This window comes from Crinia signifera, chromosome 2 (genome assembly GCF_055691185.1).
Source record: "Crinia signifera chromosome 2, ASM5569118v1, whole genome shotgun sequence".
NCBI classification, from domain to species: Eukaryota; Metazoa; Chordata; class Amphibia; order Anura; family Myobatrachidae; genus Crinia; species Crinia signifera.
This window is the reverse complement of record NC_139218.1, coordinates 383,227,838-383,250,440: the sequence shown is the minus strand read 5'-3', so window position 1 is coordinate 383,250,440 and position 22,603 is coordinate 383,227,838. Positions and strand designations below refer to the sequence as shown.

General features: G+C 47.2%; 2 protein-coding genes across 2 annotated transcripts in view; both read right to left on the bottom strand.

The window, feature by feature from the left end:
• CAPN5 (calpain 5) overlaps positions 1–22,603 on the bottom strand; it is an 87,775-nt gene that overhangs the window by 21,501 nt on the left and 43,671 nt on the right. The window contains exons 4-5 of the mRNA XM_083170189.1: positions 4,884–5,092; positions 3,471–3,663 (exon numbers count right to left, since the gene is read on the bottom strand). Coding sequence (XP_083026315.1) covers positions 3,471–3,663; positions 4,884–5,092 — 402 coding nt within the window. The remainder of the gene's footprint in view (positions 1–3,470; positions 3,664–4,883; positions 5,093–22,603) is intronic.
• Positions 11,587–12,190, bottom strand: OMP (olfactory marker protein). Its single transcript, XM_083171343.1, has one exon. It carries the CDS (start codon positions 12,154–12,156, stop codon positions 11,680–11,682), a length of 477 nt encoding a protein of 158 aa, XP_083027469.1. The 5' UTR covers positions 12,157–12,190; the 3' UTR covers positions 11,587–11,679.

The window sequence follows — 22,603 nt, the reverse complement described above, 5'->3', positions numbered from 1 at the left end:
AGGAAAGTACACAGATTGTTTGTTTGTTTTAAAATAATTATTAACACAATGTTGTACCCACATTATTGTTCAGATTTTGTGTAGTAACAACTGTGTTAGAGTATTTTTGGAGCTATGTACTTTGTCATTTTACATGTGGGCATTTTTCTTCAAGTGGGAAATAAGATTGCACCAAGATTTTTATTATTATTTTCTGATAAATTGCTAGAACAGAGGGCAACAGTTGGAGGAGAAGAATAATAGGGAGAGGGAGAGGAGGGAGCCAAAGATTTAGTGCATAGCAGGGGATCTGTAATTAACCATATACTATTCTTTGTATGTTGAAACATTATATATACACACTATTCCCCACTGTTATTTGGAGGGGACATTCATATGAAGGAAGGAATACGTCCACCTAAGGAAGGATCAATCTACACATTTAGTTCTTCATAGTATTTATACTTCCTAAATTACAGTATTTAATTCTACGGCTTCATTAAGCCCCCCAACAAGATGCATCACATGTCAATATATAGAACCCAGGACTCGACACTCTGTAGAAGATAAAACAGGCATGGAAATAAAGATCAACAGCTTTATTAATTGCAACACCAGCTATACCATCTACATGTTAACCTGTGAATGCAAATTTACATATATAGGACGCACCACAAGGAAAATTAAGATCCGTTTCCTTGAACACAGGAGGAACATAATGAAGCATGTACAGACACACAGTGTCTCCCGCCACTTCCATGAGGTCCATGGAGGAGACCCCAGGACCCTCAGAATAGTGGGCCTAGAACACGTTGCACGTACTGCACGTGGAGGAGATAGGTACAAGACTCTGTGCCGTCAGGAGGTGTACTGGATGTACAGAATGGATTCTATACACCCGGGGGGGCTTAATGAAGCCGTAGAATTAAATACTGTAATTTAGGAAGTATAAATACTATGAAGAACTAAATGTGTAGATTGATCCTTCCTTAGGTGGACGTATTCCTTCCTTCATATGAATGTCCCCTCCAAATAACAGTGGGGAATAGTGTGTATATATAATGTTTCAACATACAAAGAATAGTATATGGTTAATTACAGATCCCCTGCTATGCACTAAATCTTTGGCTCCCTCCTCTCCCTCTCCCTATTATTCTTCTCCTCCAACTGTTGCCCTCTGTTCTAGCAATTTATCAGAAAATAATAATAAAAATCTTGGTGCAATCTTATTTCCCACTTGAAGAAAAATGCCCACATGTAAAATGACAAAGTACATAGCTCCAAAAATACTCTAACACAGTTGTTACTACACAAAATCTGAACAATAATGTGGGTACAACATTGTGTTAATAATTATTTTAAAACAAACAAACAATCTGTGTACTTTCCTGCTAGATAATAGAAACTGAAATATATCTATACGAATTACACAGTATCATCTAAATAATGTACTTTATATTTTATTTTACACTGTTCACTGCTATTATCTCTAAAAATATGTATGAATGTCGACACTATGTATTTATATCGATACTGTGTATCTATATCGATACTGTGTATCTATTCTCTACCCTTGATCCGGACAAACTGTTATCCAGTTTGAATGACCTTTTTCTGTTTCTCTGCCCTCAATTACATGAAATGTCCTTATTAAATGGTAACTATTTATCTACCCAATATATCTGATATTACTAATGTATCCACATTGTGCGCCATTGTAAAGCTGCATATGCGCTCCATGAATAAATATCACTGAATGGCACAGCGCAAATTACTTTAGGAACGCAGACTACTTAGGCACCAATCTTCTGGTCTCAAAAGGACTGCATTGTCAGTAACACCCGGGGAAATAGCTCTTTCGCGTTACTGCGATCCCGGAAGTACAGGCGCGGCCATCTTTAATGAGGGCATAAACCGCCCATATATCCCTAGTCTACTCCCAATACTAGTGGAGCGCATATGCGGTTCACCAACCGGAAATGATGGCACCGGATATCCGGAAACGGATCCTCCTAATGAGTTAAGTGTTTTTATGTAATTTCATGCTTTGTACTGCTCGTTTTTCGAATTAAAAACCCCAGGGGGGTATGGTTTTGTCTCCTATTCGGCCTCATTAAATAGGAAGTGTATAATGGTTCAATACATCAATTAATGTGCAACAGGTGCAAACTGATTCTCCCTCCCATTGAGGGTATATAAACCCCATAAGTACACATCACAGGTATCACCTTGACAAAGCTTATAGCGAAACGCGTTGGTGGAGGGGAGCAGGGACACCCCTATTTTACAGACATCCTCTTCAGTTTCATCCTGCAACCGGACCAACCTCCAGAATTGTCTCCATCCTTGAATCAAGCGGCATCACCATCAGGCCCACCAGGTAGAGCACCACTTACCATCAGGAGCTCCCTGGTTAGGAGATTTACATCACTCCCATCAAGGTACCAAGTGGCAACAACATCAAGCCCACCGGGTTGAGCACCCCCCAACATCGGGAGCTCCCTGGTTTGGAGACTACCAATCATCACATTGCAATTGGCACTTTATAATATTCATCTGGAGGTACTATAGGAACGGATACAGGACATTACCAGGACTGGACTGTGGGTGAATATCCCTGCTCTTATTATTTTACTTGTGATACCCCCAATCCCTTCTTTTTTTATTGCATTTTATATTTACATGTACTTATTCTTTTCATAATAAATGTTTTAAATATACCTGTTGCACTTTTCCTTAGGGAGCGCGGTCTCAAATCCCTCTTTTTTCTATGACACACAAAAAGTGCATGTTGACCTTTTGGGCGGTGACCTAGAAACTGTTGACCTATCATCCAGATACCTTTCAGGTAGACAATGGGTCCAATTAATAGCCCCACCCCATTTACTGCTAACGTGTCAGCTTGTCATATATCTTGTGATCCCTGTGACATTTCCCTTCCCTAAATCTACTATTGATAAACAACCAGCCAATCAGCTCCTACCTGTCATTTTTTCAAACCCAGCCTGCAAGGAGCTGATTGGCTGACTGTTTATCACTCTCCATTTTATCACTTTTTGTCTGCTGATTTATAGAGGAAAATATTAAATATAATGTTACATATAATCACCTTTGTGTGTGATAGCAAATTATTTACCGTCTGGTTTTTGGAACTTTCCGGATAAGAAGTTTCCAGACAAAACGTCTCATAGCTGCACTTCCGCATGTGAGATAGATAACCCATCCACCAGCTTGTCAAGAGCTGACGTTTATTATGTGAAGAGCTGCAGGTAATTTATATTTAAATTAAAGTTTCCTATAACATAACGAGCTCACGGAATCATGGTGCCGAGGTAATCTCTCTCTGAACCACTCGACACAATTATAAAGTGAATTTATATTCAGAAACTGAAGTCGAATCGGCTATTACACGCCGGTCACGTATCCGTCTCCCGCAGATCTGACATTTTACATTCATTTAAACCCCTTCCCTCGGGGAGCGGAGGACTAACCTTGATTGAGCAGCTGATGAGGCCTCCGCGATTATGTACTTTTAGGACTCGCTCAAAAAGTTCATTTCTTTTGTTTTCATCATTGATGTAATCTCCTTCCGAGAGCTCGATGGGCTCGCAGACCCCACCGGTGAAATCAACGAGGGCATCAGCCGTGTTGCCGCCATCGAGAGCCTCATAACATCCGGTCAATCTGTAAACACAAGGGGCTGTAATCTTAAGTATTTACGCTAAGATGGTAGCTGTAGCGTTAAAATATATTGCAGATGGCTATTGTATTATTGGACATGCGCTACATTGTTATCACATGCCCTATATCTAATAAACCTAGAGATAAAAATCATACTTATTGGTCTGTAGAAGGGCAAACGCGTTTCACCAGCAAGATGTGACTTGGTTAATGTGGCCTCTCTCAATACCATGACTACTACACTTCCAACACCCTTCAGATAGGGAACCACCACCAGCTCCTGTGCTATACTGACCTACTACAAGCATCCTTCTACAGCCATAGACATATAGTGTAGACAAGGTAAAAATGAGACAAGACCACAAAAAGAGAGCATTTTTATTAACTAAACACTTGAGGTTTTACGAATGAATTTGATGCAAATATCTCAAAAACTTTTAAGATGGTTCCATCAATACCATAGCTCTGGTTTTCAGCTGTTGTAGGTGCTGGAATGGGTAAGTCCCATGATTACCTCAGTGAGAGCCTACGTGGCACTTCAAGAGTGCGGAGGCAGCCATTTTGTGCACTGAACCAAAACTGAACTCATCCCATAATCAACTGGGAACTAGAGATGCAACAAAATGGCTCAGGGCCGCTCTCATTCTGAGGTAATTATAAAAGCTGTTGACACGCACACACATACACACCTGCATATGCGCAGGTATCCAGGAACATGGAGATCGTGCGGCTTTCCCCAGGACACCTTTATTGCGCATGCATGCTGCACCCTTTTCCCCAATGATATTTGCCACTGCCTTACTGACGGAGAGGCGAGTATAATTAAATGGGCGCAGGGAGTGCGGTGTCTGGGCCCCCCTGGACCCAGGGTCTGTGTGTCCAGTGGTACAAGACCCCTTAGTGTTATCACTGGTTCCTAGTGAAGCCACAGGCTTCAAACTTGTGTATGTAGGTCCAGGCCACAATATGGCTGCCTCAATGGCTTAAGCAGTACTGACAGACCAATGAAGTTTTAGGTGTGGCATGTCAATGAGAAAGGCGGCCTCTCACGTAAGGCGGTCACATCTCTAGCGAACGTACAAAGATCCAGCTGTCTGGCGCACCGCATGTAGTAAACCTTAGGGTTTCCAGGATAGGAAATGAAGTGCAGCAATAAAAAAGAGTTTATACGCCAATATGAAGATTAAGGTGGAGGAGGTACGGGTACAGCGCCATGAACCTACTTGGCATAAGCCTTCTCCAGAAGGGCACACCACATCTCTTCCTTCTCATTGGAGTGGCAGTAGATAAGCTGATTATTGATTGTCGGAAGCCTATCATCAATCACCACGTCCACCCACTGCCCGAACCGCCAGAAGTTGAAGTGAAATATCCCGGCGTAACTCTCCGGTTTCTCTGGATTCCACTCCTGTTCCTTCCAGTTGGGGATGACCTACGTGTAGAGAGAAAAACAGACGTCACTTCACAGAACCATATTTGCCACTCAGATTTCTGCTGTAGGACATGGAATGGTACCGATGGTAGTACAGGGGTCCTAAAGCCACCTGGAAATGTCATTTACCATATCTTGATCTATAACGGGGGTAGCCAAATCCAGCCCCGGAGAGCTACTAACAGTTAACGTTTTCCTGGTGTCCTCACAGAATCACAGGTGAAGTAACTAGCTCCAAGTCTGGATTTTTTTTTAAAAACGTATCTGAGTAATGAATACACCTGTGCACCTGCTAGGTGGTCTGAAAAAACGTGAACTGTCTCTCGAGGACTGGAGTTGGCCACCCCTGATCTATTAAGGTAACATGAGAAGATTGTTCTTTCTATAGACCAGGAAGTATCAGATATAATAAGAGGCGAGTAAGTTACCCAGCTATTATTACACAGTGGTAAACTCCCAACTGGCTGACGTGCCTAGGTGCCACGGCTGTACTGTGATGGGAGACAACTTCGACAGAGCTCCACAGAGCCCTTCATAAGGAAAAGTATTATTTGTGCTATAAAGTAAACTGTTAAGGTAAAACGTGCAGGATGGGTAAACTGTTAAGGTGAAACGCGCAAGGTTCCAATCATTAGTGATGGACAAAACCAGCGCGGAATAAAAATGCCAAAAACAGCAGCACATTCGTAATAGGAATCAACCAACACCGAAATGTAGACGTACCACACCCCTATCAAAGTGCGTGGGCTCAATTGAAGGGGTACTTAAAGTTAAATGTGTAGTTGTTTGTAGCTATTAATATAAAGATTTGTTGTTTGCTTTATATTGTATATGACATGTATACAGGGTCTATAAAACTAAATATTGTATTCATTATGGAGAAGTTGATCACTGGTATCAATGTCATTGTATCCACTAAAATAACTGAAAAAAGGTCTATTCTGCCCAAGCGTTAATCTGCATATACAGTACAAGCAGGGCAGTAGAGAACCTGGCCGGGACCAGGTACTTTTCATGGGGTGTGGCCTAATCACAGGGGGTGTGGCCATGCACTCTTTAAATAAATTACAATAAAAATAGTACTTGGAGGACCTACCTGGCCACACTGCAGCCCAGCACACAGCAGTATGTTCTGCCAGGTAACAGGGCCCGCGACTGGGCCCCTCCATCTAACCTGGGCCTGGTTGCTTGGTACCCCCTCCCTCTCTCGGCAACACAGAGTACAAGGTCTATTAGAGCAATGCTAAAGGTAACTAGCTTTAAAGACTTAAGATTGTCTAAACCAAGGGGGCTATAAACACACTATCCCTCCCACTCCTAGCTCGTGTTCTATATACTGCAATGATACAGGAATCATCTGCAATGACAGTAATAATTAGAAGAGGACATCACCGCTTCCTGTACAAACTACCACATTCCCTGTAATACAGGCATCCAAAATCTCACGCTGGCTATTTCACCCATACAGATAAAGCCAATCAATTGCAACAAAGATGGCTTTATTGATTGGTGTGATGGTGACCAGGGTCCTGCCTGTGTAGGGTCTGTATGTTCTCCCCTTGTTTGTGAGATACACTGCACCAGGGACCGATAGGAGCGATAAAGCTCTATGCAAACAACCACAACTAAACAAACAGACACATTATTATGATCCCACGTTATTGGTGTGTTTATGTGCACAGTCATTAACAACCGTTTCATCTTCAGTAAACACCCGGAATATTGCACCAACGTTCCGCTCTCTGACTGCGCGGCAACCTGGCGATTTCCTGGTGTCCAGGAAAGGAGGATTATACAGAATGACCAGGAAGAAAGCATTGTTCTATTTAGGACGCTGAAACATTTTAGGGACCATCTCTGGACTACGTCAGTTACACTGTAGATCTCTCTGATGTATACGTGTCCCCCTGCGCCAGTTACACTATAATACTGGTGACAGATGGTGGTCACTGCCAAAAACACAATATAAACAGTTACATGCAAAGCATGGGATGGCGGACATCTGTTTCTTGAACATACAAGCCAGAAAACCGATCCCAAAAAATACCTCATGTCAACGTTTTCACCCGTCAACCTTTCCCATGTCAACCTAATTTATTTAAACAGACTGTGCTGGACAAAAAGGACGGATCGCAGCTGATTGGCTGCTTTGGGCATATGCTCAGCAAGGCTTGATACATCTGCCCCAAATTATCCGGTGGTCAGGATTCTGTTGGCTGAAGGAATCTGTTCTTCAGAATGGGGAGCGAACAGCAACATCACTGTAACCAATCATAGGTATAATGCACGAGATTGGTACAAAATCCCGACGCCGGAATCCCGACAAGGGGGGGACGTGTATATCCCCCCCCCCCTGCGGGGGAGAGAGATCTGAAAATCGAATGTCGCCTTTTCGAATCCTTATAACGAATATGGCTTTAAATGAAAATATGGGACTCCATTATAGTAGATAGGTCATTAGGTCTACTACAACTAGGTCGGCAAGCATTGGGTCAACACCACTAGGTCGACATGGGTCAAGGTTGACACAAACATTAGGTCGACATACGCATTAGGTAGACATGGGCTAGGTCGACAGTCAAAAGGTCGACATGGGGTTTTTCACTGTTTTTTGAGCCACAGGCGGTATTTCATGCCCTACCATCCACTAGGGCATGAGAATAAAATAGTAAAAATGTCGACCCACACAGGGGGAGATGGGAGCAGTGTACTGACAGATCTAGTTGATGATATGAGCGGAGTGATTGGTCACTAGCAATTACTTCTATGGTAGTGTGTATGACCAGCCAGACCAGAGGAAACGCTCATTGTTCCGACAATGGCAGGAAACGTCTTTAGCACACAAAGATTATTCACCAATAATAACAAAAATATAACAAACATAAAACGGTATGTGCTGAAAAACAACAAAATAAGGAGAGGCAAATAATTTTATCAATTGGGGTAAATGAACTTTACAAACCTGTCTATGAGCCTGAACCAGACTTGATCGCAAATGCTAAGGGCCAGATGTACTAAGCCCTGAGAAGTGATAAAATGGAAAGTGATAGGGGGAGATTCTCTAAGGTAAAAACGCCGTTATCTGTGTTTTTACCGCATTTTGGGATGCACTAAGCATCCCCCGCCGGGTTACCGCGGCATCGCCAGAGAAATCTGGCAATGCCCCATAGAAGCCTATGGGCTTCTAACGCGACCCCCCGCATCGCCCCCCCCCCTCCCTCACCTGTGTCCGGGCAGCACAGAGATGTGCTGCCCGGACCTGTGACCTCCTCCTCCCTGCACTGTGATCCTCTTCCGGGTGCAGGGAGGAGGAGAGCCCGGCGCAGCAGCAGCCGGGTAAGGGGGGGGGGATTTTCTAACATCTGCACCCCAGCTCCGCCCCCCTTCGCATTCATTATTATCGCATATGCACTAACATATGCGATAATTATAGCAAAGGACAGCTCTTGCATTAAGAGCTGTCCTTTGCGGTGAGAGTCAGCGGGTCCCATGGCGGCTCTCCCCTCCCTCCCTTACCCGGTGGCGCTGCAGCTGCGCCGCGCTCTCATCCTCCCTGCACCCGGAAGAGGATCACAGTGCAGGGTGGAGGTCACTGGTCCGGGCAGCACAGCTCTGTGCTGCCCGGACACAGGTGAGGGGGGGTCGGTGCGGGGCGGCGGTGGGTTGCGGTAGAAGCCCACAGGCTTCTATGGGGCAGACAGATTTTTCTGGCGATGCCCCCCACCGCGGTAACCCCGCAGGGGATGCTAGGAGCATCCCAAAATGCGGTAAAAACCCGATAACAGGGTTTTTACCGCATTTTTAGTTTAGAGAATATCCCCCAAGGGAGGGAGGGGAGAGCCGCCAGGTCCCCATGGGACCCGCTGACTCACCGCAAAGGACAGGTCTTAACGCAAGAGCTGTCCTTTGCCATAATTATCGCATATGTTACAGCATATGCGATAATTATGAATGCGGTAGCCGGCGGTAAGGGGGCGCGGATGTTAGAGCATCCCCCCCATAATCCCCCCAACCAATCAGCTCCTGCCTGTCATTTTTCAAACTCAGCCTGTGATGTGGCAGTTTGGAGCTGACTGGCTGGTGGTTTATCACTCTCCATTTGATCTCTTTCCAAGCTTAGTACATAGGTTATGTTATTTCTGTAATACTGGCTGTTTTAATTTCAGTTGGAACACATTCCACACAAATCTAACGCTCTCTGTACATGTGACATATGACCCCACCGCCACGACCCCCCCTGCAGTGCAGCATAATTTCGCCCATTTTGAGAACAAATTTGTCTTGCGATCAGGTCAGAATTACCCCCTAAGCTACCACTATGAAGCCGCTTACATGTACATCAAGAAAGGCAAAATGGGATATAAAAAGTTTATTTAACACGGGACTTAGAAATACATTTTGATCAAGTAAACACCATATAACTGACGAATATCGACAAATATAACAATCTACAGAGGCAGATTTGCACTTTGAATGCTGATAAGAAGAAGGAATTTGATATGTATAAAAGCGCGGTACAGCTGTATTCTTGGACCGCCGCAGAATCTTGTTACGGATGAGTAAATTCGGCAAGACTATATCAAGTTACAGAGTTTGGATTTATAATCTATCGTAAAAATGTATTCGGTGCACCAACGTCACAACAGCAATAATTACTATGTTACTATGTAACAATAATCATAACACAAATCTATTTGTACAAGACAGATCATTATAGGTAGAAGATGATATTACATTAGTGCTCTGTTATTCCACCACACTGACTTTTTCTATATTCTTTGATCTTTTCCTCCACGTTAATAAAAAAAAAAAAAAAAAAGGACAGATGAAAAAAGTTAGCCAGACAAAAAAAAAAAAAAAAATCAGACAGGAAAAAGGGCCAGATGTATGTATGTATGTATGTGATACGGTCATTAGGTCTACACCAACTAGGTCGACAAGCATTGGATCGACACCACTAGGTCGACAGGCAACAAGGTCAACATGGGTTTAGGTCGACATAGGTCAAGGTCGACAGTCAAATGGTCGACATGGGGGTTTTCACTGTTTTTTGAGCTGACGTGTGCCGACAGGTGGTATTTCATGCCCCACCATCCACTAGGGCGAGGCACCGTGAGCGAAGTGAGGGGATGCGGTGCACTTCCAACTGTGTCCATGTCGACTGTGTTGACAATCAGGTAAAAAAACAGTGAAAAACGCCATGTCGACCTAGTTGGTGTAGACTTAACAACCCACACTAGTATGTGTGTATGTATGTATGCATACATACCATTTGAATATTGACATTTTGTTAATACCGACCTCTTAATGTTGACCTACCAACCGGATACCTACTAATTGCTACACTGTGATATTTATCCTTCCTTTTGTCTCACGATAATGTAGGAGAAAATACATGAGAGAATACAAAAAAAATCCCCTAAAGCAGGGGTTCCCAATCTTTTTCAAATCCCAGCACCCTAGAGTATCAGAATTTTTCCAAGGCACCCCTAGGCCCCAAAATATATATATATATCAAATTAAGTAGACTGTGTTTATATGTGCTTCTTAGGTTCAGTTATGTGGTAAAGAGCAGGGTTTGGTTCTGATTGTACACATTGTATGATTGGCAGCCACCAGCACTGGTTTTGTCCAGAAATAATTGATCATAAATAATTTCAATTGGTCCTGGACAACCAACCCGAGGCACCCCTGCAAGTGTCCCGAGGCACCCCAGGGAGCCTAGGCGCACAGTTTGGGAACCACTGCCCTAAAGTAATATAATTCTCTTTATAGAATTCAGACACAGTTATAACAAAGAACAGCAAAAAGAGCACCATTAACGCAAAACAAGACAAGACAACACAAAACAAAAACAGAACAAAAGTAACTTACAGTTTTTCAACTATAAGACTACAAAAAAAATAAGAGGCTTAAAAGTCATATTATCTGGTGAACATTCCCAAACTATTCAGTGGTCACTCACTTTTAATATAGTCTGGTTTTAAAACAAAACTTGCAGTAAAATAAGTCATAACACAGATAGGAACGAATCATGGATTAAAGGTACTAGCAAACGGTTAAACTTGCATCTCGCTCTTGTAATTACCGCAGCGCTCACCAGAGAACGGGATGTTTATTGCATCTACAATCACAGAGCAGATGGAATTTATACAGAGAGAATGGAGAACGCTCCTAAACTTTATCCGGCTTTGTAAACATGGTCTGTATTTAGGCGGATAGTTGGATATGGGTGGTCTGTCCCGTCTTACCCAATCACCAATAAGAAGGTACAACAAACATATTTGTGGTTCCTAATGTGCTCTATACTTAGGCTGAAGACGGACAAGAAAACATTTACAAAAAGGCAAACAAGTTTTAAAGGTTCTAAACTTTAAAATTTGGGAGTATTCAAACCTCCAGCTGTGGAACTACAAATCCCAGAATGCCCTTCCAACATTTTAGTATAGCAAAACTGTGGCAGTGCATGCTGGAAAGTGTAGTGCCACGACGCCTGGAGGGGGCCTCATCTCGATTGTCCCTCCTGCTTTAAATGGGTGTGGCTGCTCAGTTCCAACCGGCTTATAGCACCAAATAATCTGGTCTCCTCAGGCTTTGAACCTCACGGAGCACTTGATGTTGGCCGGCTCCGCTCCTTCCGCAAAGGAGAGGACAAAGTACATGACCTTGCGGATTTTGGCCAGGTCGCACAACCTCTCCCCAAACTCTTGGGCATCTGCCTCATTGCACTCAATCTCGGCTTGTCCGGCTTCCTTCCAGAAGGTAGCGGACGGATCCAGGAGCTGGCGGTTCATGAGGTTGGTGAGGTCCGGAGTCCAGTGTTGGGAAGTCCCGGTGATCACTACCTTTCCAGGTGTTTTAATGACAATTTTCCACTCGACGAACTTGAGCTTCTGTTTGCCGAAGTCCAGGCGGTAGATGTACTCGTTGGCCTTCAGTAACTTCTCGCCATCCTGGGGTTTGCCGTTCCTCGTCTGGAGGCTATGGGCTCGCATGCGCATGCACTTTGTGAGTTGGGTGTCTTCTGTGAAGAAGAGTTCAATTTCGGTCGTCTCCGATGCCATGATGCTTAGCCCAAGGAAGATGACGCTTGGAGAGATCTCCTTGTCTGACCAGACAGCGTGGAACTGAAGTTTGAAAGCCTGGTATCTCCCTTAGTCACTTTTTCCTCCCACTCCGCAGTGCTAAGCAACTGAATTCATTGAGGCGACCGGTCCTCTGAGGTTTCCTGCGGATGCTCGCTTGTCTAATTTACAGCTCTGCTACTACATAACGGCTTATGTAAGCACACCTTTGGGGAGTAGGCCGATGGTGCAGCTCACCTTAGAAACAGTATGCCAGGAGAAAGGAAACAGTAATGATCCTGTAAATAGGATGCCTTTTACTTTATGACTGTATGAACCCAATTAACCCTTACTTATTACAGTCTGCTGCAACCGCCAAACTCTACGCAAAAAGCGGATAGTAAAGTATGAACCAAGTCGACCTTTGACATTCGCCACCAAAAAAAAAAAAAAAAAAGAAAAACTCCTGTCAACCATGTGACCATCGACCATGCGCTCCCGTTGATCTAACGCTGGCATCTAACTTCCGTTACTGTTGATGTAGATGCGGTTGACTATCTTTAGTCCTCTAACTAGACAGGTTCGACTAAGTGTGGTCACATGGTCAATTTAGACATCGTAGATCCATCGACCAGACACCCATTACAGTAAATGGCTGGAGAGTGCAGACAACAACAACCTTGTTGCTGGAACATGCGGATTGTTAAGCAAGGGTGTGGCATTGCTCATAGATAATGTCTAGATTGACATTTATTAGGTCGACATTGGAAAGGTCGATGTGAGTTTTTCCCACTTTTTCGGTCAAGTACCATACTGAAATGCAACAAGACAAGTGGGCATGGCAAACCTTAGACACGCATGTTTGGGCGAGAGTCTATGTAATCTCTAGTTTTTAACCTGTGACGCCAAAAGCAGAAATTCTCGGCCAAGTCTCTGACATAGATTCTCTCTGATTGGTTGTAAGTTTCTACCAGTCACAGGGGAATGGTGGGAACTGCTAACCAATCACAGACTTGGGGAACTAGCGTCAATATATTTCTCCCACAATGTTTCTCATTAGTTTCCTCACCTGGCGTCTGGCATGGTGGGTAGGTCACCTATGCCAGATAGAACCACAGAGATAACATTTTGTCGATATTCAAAATGTCGATGTGTTTGGAATATAAACATCACTATGTCCAAACTGATAAAATGTAAAAATGGTTAGAATGATGATTAAATGAACCTGGTGGTCTAGAGGTCCCTTAGGTATGGGTGAGGGAGTGGGGTATTGGATTGCACACCCGGTACTTATGTAGTATCTGGGCTGCCGATTTCTAAATCGGGTACATCGCATCGCATGCGACCATCGGATGCGATGCGATGCGATGCCCCGATTTTTCCATAGGAATCAATGTTAAAATGGACTGAGTCCATTTTAACATGGAATTCAATGGGAAAAAGGGGTCCTTTTCATACCCCTACTATCCAAGTGGGCATGGAGTTGGATATAAACCTGTGGCGAGCGTAGCGAGCCACCGAGCCCGAAGCGTGGCGAGCGTAGCGAGCCCCGCGAGGGGACACAGAATACCGTCCCCTCGCGGGGCTCGCTTCGCTCGCCACGCTTCGGGCTCGGTGGCTCGCTTCGCTCGCCACGCTTCGGGCTCGGTGGCTCGCTGCGCTCGCCACAGGTTTATATCCAACTCCATGCCCACTTGGATAGTAGGGGTATGAAAAGGACCCCTTTTTCCCATTGAATTCCATGTTAAAATGGACTCAGTCCATTTTAACATTGATTCCTATGGAAAAATCGGGTCATCGCATCCGATGGTCGCATGCGATGCGATGCGATGCGATATCGCATCGCATCGCATCTGATTGTATGCCTTAACTTAAGGCATACAATCAAAAAATCGGCAGCCCAGATACTACATAAGTACCGCACACCCTAATTCGGAACATAATGAGAGGTACTACCATGCTGAGAGTTGAAGTTTCAGAGAGAAAAAAAAGAAAAAGAGAAAATTCAGGTGAATTTGGTCCAAAATATGGGCCCACCAAACGTGAACCAGGTGACCTCAACTGGAGGGTGCCTAATACTAAGGTACAACACCTGGTTGCAGAATATCCCAAACCCACCCCTCCTGCAGCCTATCCCAAACCCACCCCCCCCTACAGCCTAACCCTAACCCTCCTGCAGCCTATCCCTAACCCTCCTGCAGCCTATCCCTAACCCACCCTCCTGCAGCCTATCCCTAACCCTCCCCTTCTGCAGCCTAACCCACCCCCTCCTGCAGCCTATCCCAAACCCACCCCTCCTGCAGCCTATCCCAAACCCACCCCCTCCTGCAGCCTATCCCAAACCCGCCCCTCCTGCAGCCTATCCTTAACCCACCCTCCTGCAGCATAACCCACCCTCTCCTGCAGCCTATCCCTAACCCACCCTCTCCTGCAGCCTATCCCTAACCCACCCTCTCCTGCAGCCTATCCCTAACCCTCCCCTCCTGCAGCCTATCCCTAACCCACCCCTCCTGCAGCCTATCCCTAACCCACCCCTCCTGCAGCCTATCCCTAACCCACCCCCCCCTGCAGCCTATCCCTAACCCTCCCCTCCTGCAGCCTATCCCTAACCCACCCCTCCTGCAGCCTATCCCTAACCCACCCCTCCTGCAGCCTATCCCTAACCCGACCCCCCTGCAGCCTATCCCTAACCCCCCTGCAGCCTATCCCTAACCCACCCCCTCCTGCAGCCTATCCCAAACCCACCCCTCCTGCAGCCTATCCCAAACCCACCCCTCCTGCAGCCTATCCCAAACCCACCCCTCCTGCAGCCTATCCCAAACTCACCCCTCCTGCAGCCTATCCCAAACTCACCCCTCCTGCAGCCTATCCTTAACCCACCCTCCTGCAGCATAACCCACCCTCTCCTGCAGCCTATCCCTAACCCACCCTCTCCTGCAGCCTATCCCTAACCCACCCCTCCTGCAGCCCATCCCTAACACACCCCTCCTGCAGCCTATCCCTAACCCACCCTCCTGCAGCATAACCCAACGCTCCTGCAGCCTATCCCTAACCCTCCCCTCCTGCAGCCTATCCTTAACCCACCCTCCTGCAGCATAACCCACCCTCTCCTGCAGCCTATCCTTAACCCACCCTCCTGCAGCATAACCCACCCTCTCCTGCAGCCTATCCCTAACCCACCCCTCCTGCAGCCTATCCCTAACCCAACCCTCCTGCAGCCTATCCCTAACCCACCCCTCCTGCAGCCTATCCCTAACCCACCCCTCCTGCAGCCTATCCCTAACCCACCCCTCCTGCAGCCTATCCTTAACCCACCCTCCTGCAGCATAACCCACCCCTCCTGCAGCCTATCCCTAACCCACCCTCTCCTGCAGCCTATCCCTAACCCACCCCTCCTGCAGCCTATCCCTAACCCACCCCTCCTGCAGCCTATCCTTAACCCACCCTCCTGCAGCATAACCCACCGCTCCTGCAGCCTATCCCTAACCCTCCCGCAGCCTAACCCACCCTCTCCTGCAGCCTATCCCTAACCCACCCCTCCTGCAGCCTATCCCTAACCCAACCCTCCTGCAGCCTATCCCTAACCCACCCCTCCTGCAGCCTATCCCTAACCCACCCCTCCTGCAGCCTATACCTAACCCACCCCACCTGCAGCCTATCCTTAACCCACCCTCCTGCAGCATAACCCACCGCTCCTGCAGCCTATCCCTAACCCACCCCTCCTGCAGCCTATCCCTAACCCACCCCTCCTGCAGCCTATCCCTAACCCACGCCTCCTGCAGCCTATCCCTAACCCTCCCCTCCTGCAGCCTATCTCTAACCCCCCCCTCCTGCAGCCTATCCCAAACCCTCCCCTCCTGCAACCTCACCCTAGTGCCCAATCCTAACCATATCCCACCCCTCTTAGTGAATAAACCTACCCCCTGCCCTTTTTAGTGCCCATCCCTGCCTCCTCCGCAGCCTAGCCCTAACCCTTCTCATCACAGATTTACCCGACCACAATGCAGAATAGAGACTCTAAAACCAGGCATGTCCAACCATCGGCCCTCCATCTGTTGTATCTACACATCCCAGCATGCATTGCCACAGTTTTGCTATTAGAAAATGCTAAAAATATGGCAAGGCATGATGGGATGTGTAGTTTCACAACAGCTGGAGGGCCACAGTATTGGCATTAAGACATTAATGTCATTTCCTGAGGTCAGGAAGCCACTACAGCAGAGAGACTTAATCTCGCTGCTTAGTAACATGGCCAGGTCAGTACAGCTTCCCCAGAGCATACGAATCATGGGGACCCAGCACAGGAGAGGGAGGGGGTAATAAGGCATTGGCAGCAGAAATGGAAGGAGAGGACATGAGGGTCTCTGAGGGGTGCAGTAGGCAGGTGGACAAATCCAGTGTCGGCATATTGGAGCTGGCATTTTGCTTTCACTGCCGTCAAAGTGACGACGTAACCATCCGTACGACCTGTCCACATAAGACTAAACGGAACTTAATGGACTTTTTTTCTGTTTCTTTTTAATCTGCCAAAACTCCTACCGTGTTTCCCCGATAATAAGACCTACCCTGAAAATAAGCCCTTCCCTTGGTTATGGAAACTAGTCCAAAATAAGCCCTATCAAAATCCCCAATTACCCGAGTCCGTGCACTAAATTCAATGCCCCCTGCTCCACCCCCGCTATCCCCCTCACCACCTCCCTGCATGAGGGATGCTGCTGCAGTAATGTATCAGCCCTGGTACGGTACCGCTGCAGCCTCCCGCTCCCAGGGATGCATTGCGCATGACGTCACCGCGCACATACACACGGCTTCTGTACACTGGAGGGACAAAGTAAATTAGCAGCGGCGGAAAGCCTGAAAAACTGGTGCTGGTAGGTGAGGAGCAGGACTGGGGGCAAAAAAAATAAAATAAGACATTGTCTTATCGGGGAAACACTGTACATGTAACCATCAGTAACGTTGAAGTGTCCTTCACGTTAGGCCCTGCCTGCTCTATGGCACACAGCACCGGAGACGCTGTAATGAACATCAAACCCTCACATTCCTTTATTCCATGACACAGGCTGAACCATAACAGCGGATTCACCTCCACTGGTGCTGCCAGTGCGTCACAACTCTGCATAAACAACAATCTGTGCCCTCTGGGGGCCACACGCGGGCTCCAGGCAACTGGGCAGAGAGAGCAATGTAATGAGATCTCTATGGACAGCTCTGACCCACACGTGCGGGCCCTGGGGAGGAAGGGGGGGGGATTGCAGTTACTACTGACAAATATAGCATTGCTGGGGACTCTATGATACATGTATACACCCAGCCTGGGTGACGGGGTGGATGGCACAGGTGCGTGCATGTGTGTGTGTGTGTGTGTGTGTGTGTGTGTGTGTGTGTGTGTATATATATAGTACTTCCGTACTCCAATGTGAGTTTATGGGGGATTTTTTCCACATGGGCTCCGACTGGGAATGGTAACGTGTACGGAGTGGGGTGGTGGTGGAGCAAGACATCTAGCTGGAAGTATGGGGGGGAAGAGAGGGGCTCCACGTGCTCAGGTGTCCACATTGGCACCTAAAGGCCGTGCAGAAAAAATGTAGACCCTTTAATGCAGCGATCTTGTCCATGTCAACCTTTTGCTTTTGTTAACCTTTTTGTCGACTTTTTGCGGTTGACATAGACATGATCTGTGAGCTACTGTATGCCACACCCACTATTAATAAACAATAAGACAGCCATGCTGGTATACGGCTGCAACTGGCCTGGTGTGCAGTCACCTTCTAACCATAGGCGGAGCTACCACTGCAGTGCACAGGGGCCCCTGAGGGCTAAGGGGCCCACTGCTGCCCCTGTCACATTCTGCTTCCCCCTGTCACAGTCTGCCTCCCCCTGTCACCCACTGCTTCCCCCGGTCACAGTCTGCCTCTTCCATTTTAGAGACATATAAACGTCTCTATAAAATTGATTTAATAATTCACAAGAGCTTCAGAAAGTAAAAATAATATTGTTAATGTCCCAATTTTGAACCAATAATATAAAGATAATTACGTTTTAGCAGATTACTTCTCCGCAGTAGAGAATTTAATTCATAGATATATCACCCATATATACTGTACGTCTCCATGCCTATTGTTGGTGTACCATTCAGCAATCCCATTGGACAGTAATTTTTACTTACCAGCGGCTTACCAGATAAGGGGTGGGCCTGGCCCGTTTTCGTCTTGCTCAACAGCATATCGCCAGGTGAGATTCAATGTCCCGCTTGACGATCGGCGAAAAGGGGGCGTGTCCGCGTAAACGGTCGTGGATTGTTGAGATTTGGCCCTGATCGCGACAACTCACGTCTGCAATCGACAAAACGGGCCTGACCGCTTTTAAAGTCGGGCCCTTCTGTCAATCTGCCTCTTTAATGCTGTCCGACAAGCATTGAATAGGCGCCCGCCGCTATTTACTCCTTGTCGGAAATAGTGTCGGGGATTGAATACCCCCCCAAAGGCCAACTTCTCTTCACATCTATGAGGTTAAGTACCGCCAATGCCTAGAGGCCACTCGACACAGTAGCGCACGCAGGGGGGGTTTATGAGTACCCAGAAACCCCCCCAGGAGTCTAAGGGCCATAGGCTGAAAGCTGAGGGTCCCCTCTTTCCATGGGTACAAGAATTTTAAAAATTGGCCCTTGGGAACCGGAGATATCAGACTTCAAAGCAGTGGTCCCCATCCAAGCCTGTTAATTGTTTTTCCCAGTCAGATATTTCAGGTTCTGTCTGACTTAGAGTTTTTCTGAGGATATGTTCCAAAAGATGGGACTCTCCCCCTTTAAAGGACATTAGTAGCTTGTCTCTACTGTTCCCAGAACCAGAGATATCAGCCTTCCAGCAGCTGGTTACTGCTCCAGCTCCACACACACCTGGTATGTAGTTTTATAAACTCGTTGGCAGATTGCTCTTCCTCCTGAACTCTGATCCCCTAGTCCCCAATACCATTTGGTAGGTGGGATTCTCTAGTTTTTAATTCCATTAAAATCTAAGAAAACTATTTTGGGGAACTGGAGATATCTGCAGTCAAGCAAGCTGTCCTCCCACCAGAAAATCTCTTATATATTTAGCCAGATCTGTCACTCAACCCCTGTGGAGAACGTTCCTGTGTAGAACAGTTTCACTTTCATGTGTCTAACGTTCCACCCCCTTGACATCACCTCCCCCCGCCCAGCCAGGGCTACAGTACACGCCCACCATCCACCATTACTCCACAGCCACCATCCACCATTACTCCTGCACATCCCTACCCTCTGCCAGGACCCCCGCGACCCCCCTCCCGCGATTCGCGGGACCCCCCGCGACCCCCCCTCCCGCGATTTGCGGGCCCCCCCGCGATTCGCGGGACCCCCCCTGACCCCACCTCCTGCGAATCGCGGGACCCCCGCGTCCCCCCCCTCCCGCGAATCGCGGGACCCCCTCGACCCCCCTCCCGCGATTCGCGCGACCCCCCCTCCCGCGATTTGCGGAACCCCCGTGACCCCCCCTCCCGCGATTCGCAGGACCCCGCACCCCCCCTCCCGCGATTCGCGGGACCCCCGCTTTCCACCCTCCCGCAAGTCGCGGGACCCCCGCACCCCCCTTCCCGCGATTCGCGGGACCCCCGCTTTCCACCCTCCCGCAAGTCGCGGGACCCCCGCGACCCCCCCTCCCGCGATTCGCGGGACCCCCGCGACCCCCCTCCCGCGATTCGCGGGACCCCCGCCCCGCGATTCGCGGGACCCCCGCGACCACCCCGGTATCCGGACTATTGTTAGACAGTAAATACAGGGTAGACGGCGCAAAAAGGATACTTTGGATACTTGTTATGATAAAAAATCAGTACAATTTTTATTTAATTATAAATATAATTTCATATACTAGTCAGTGAAAGCACCGGCCGGTGGGATTTACATAAAAATAATTAATAATATATCACATAAAAAACAATTTCAATAAGCATACTTTTTACTCTCTTTCTTGTGCTTTAGATGTTTTTTAAGCACAATAGGCTTATTATATTAATTAATGGACACACTTTGTTACTCTTGCAGTGCAGACAAGAAGCGAAGGTTAGTATAATGCAGGCTTTTTGTTTTTGTTAGGCATGCAATGGGTTAATTATTATGGAGCAGGAATTAGCTTTTTTGTCAGCGGCTTCATCAGATGAGTCCATAGGAGGCGGGGAAACGCGTCATCAAAACAATCCCTCACTGTTTGCACGTGGGGTACCGCCGACTGGGAGAACCCAGAAGCCGTAGCCAGTGTCCTGGATAAGGCTGACAAAAAAGCACCAAAAAGCAACAGAGCAGCCGGGGACCCGCTCACGGCGTGGGCAGCTGAGTATACCTCCCCCAAAGTTGAATTACAAACGGATCCAAGTATACCTCCCCCAAAGTTGGATTACAAACGGATCCAGAAGTCTAAGTATACCTGGTTCAACTCTTATAACTTTCAAATTAAGCTTACTAACAACTAAAAGCTTAAAGGTTATGGCAATATGACTAACTTTTAACATCTGGCTGTAATCAACAGCATATCTGCATGTGAGTGTGGTCTTGGAGTGACTTTTCTACATCTACAGCCTAACAGTGTCTGATTAAAGACTGTTACTAATTCCTGCTCCATAATAATTAACCCATTGCATGCCTAACAAAAACAAAAAGCCTGCATTATACTAACCTTCGCTTCTTGTCTGCACTGCAAGAGTAACAAAGGCCCTTATTCTGGTTGGTGCGGCCGGAGCCGCACACGGTGCTCCGGCCGCACAAACCAATCCCCGCCCACGAGACGGATCGCCACGGCCGTCCGTACACGGACGGCTGGCGATCCGCATAAAAATGGTGGGGCGTACGCCTCCACCATGGTGGGAGCTGCCCCCTGCATTCGATGGTCGTCGACCATCGAAGGCAGGGCCGCACGCCACAGCAGCTCCCGCAAGCTGAGACCACACGGACAATCGTCCGTGTGATAGCTTGTATGGGGGCTGAGAGCTGACATCCGGCGACGTCAGCTTTCCGCCCCCATCAGTGGCGTCATACCCTGATTAGCATGCATACGCCCCGCGTTTGCATGGGAACGCCCATGAAACGCGGGGCGTATACATAGGGAAATGAGGGTATGAAGCCCCTCACGCCCCTATACGCCCCCTTTGCGGCGGACGAAATACGTCTGCGGCGAATGGGGCTGCACATGCACAGATTGACCTCTGCGCATGTGCAGACTAAAAACATCGGCGGTACGGCCGCACGTGGGCCGTACCGTCCGATTCAGAATAAGGGCCAAAGTGTGTCCATTAATTAATATAATAAGCCTATTGTGCTTAAAAAACATCTAAAGCACAAGAAAGAGAGTAAAAAGTATGCTTATTGAAATTGTTTTTTATGTGATATATTATTAATTATTTTTATGTAAATCCCACCGGCCGGTGCTTTCATTGACTAGTATATGAAATTATATTTATAATTAAATAAAAATTGTACTGATTTTTTATCATAACAAGCATCCAAAGTATCCTTTTTGCGCCGTCTACCCTGTATTTATTGTTTGTTCTTTTAAAGAGGGGTTGAGTATCCCCTTTATGCCCCTTTCCCACTGCAGCCTTAAAACGGTATTTTGCCGATTTTTGAGGGCAAAATACTGTTTAAGGCTGCAGTGGGAAAGCGCCAGAGTTGAAATACCGTTTAAAGTTAAACGGTATTTCAACCTGTTTTCAGAGCAGGGTTTTAGCCGGTAATCTACCGTTTAAGAGGCAATGGGAATGCATCTTAAACGGTTTTACCAGCAGATGCAGCGAGGATGGCTCATATTTGAGCCATCATCGCTGAATCTGTATACAGCAGCCAGGCTGAAAGATGCGCGGCTTTCAGTCCAGCTGTCTGCTCCCTCCCTTGCCACCCCCCTCCCCGCCCGCAGCGTCATATACTCACCGCTGCTCACCGGCGCCGTCCCGCTGTCGCTCACCGGCGCTGTCCCGCTGTCAATCACCGCCCGGCAGTCCTGCTCCCCCGCCCGGCCACACAAGCTGGGCGCTCCGCCCCTCCCGGCATGCTCGCCACGCCCCCCGCCTGCTGAACACGGAGAACTGCTCGCCCCGCCCCCCCCCCCCCGCTGAACACGGAGCCAGTAACGGAGTATCAGCCAGTAATATATACATTGCTGGCACAGGCCAGCAATGTATATATTATTGGTACCACTGCACACCAATGATTATTTATCAGCCAGTAATATATACATTGCTGGCACAGGCCAGCAATGTATATATTATTGGTACCACTGCACACCAATGATTATTTATCAGCCAGTAATATATACATTGCTGGCACAGGGCAGCAATGTATATATTATTGGTACCACTGCACACCAATGATTATTTATCAGCCAGTAATATATACATTGCTGGCACAGGCCAGCAATGTATATATTACTAGCACCACTGCACA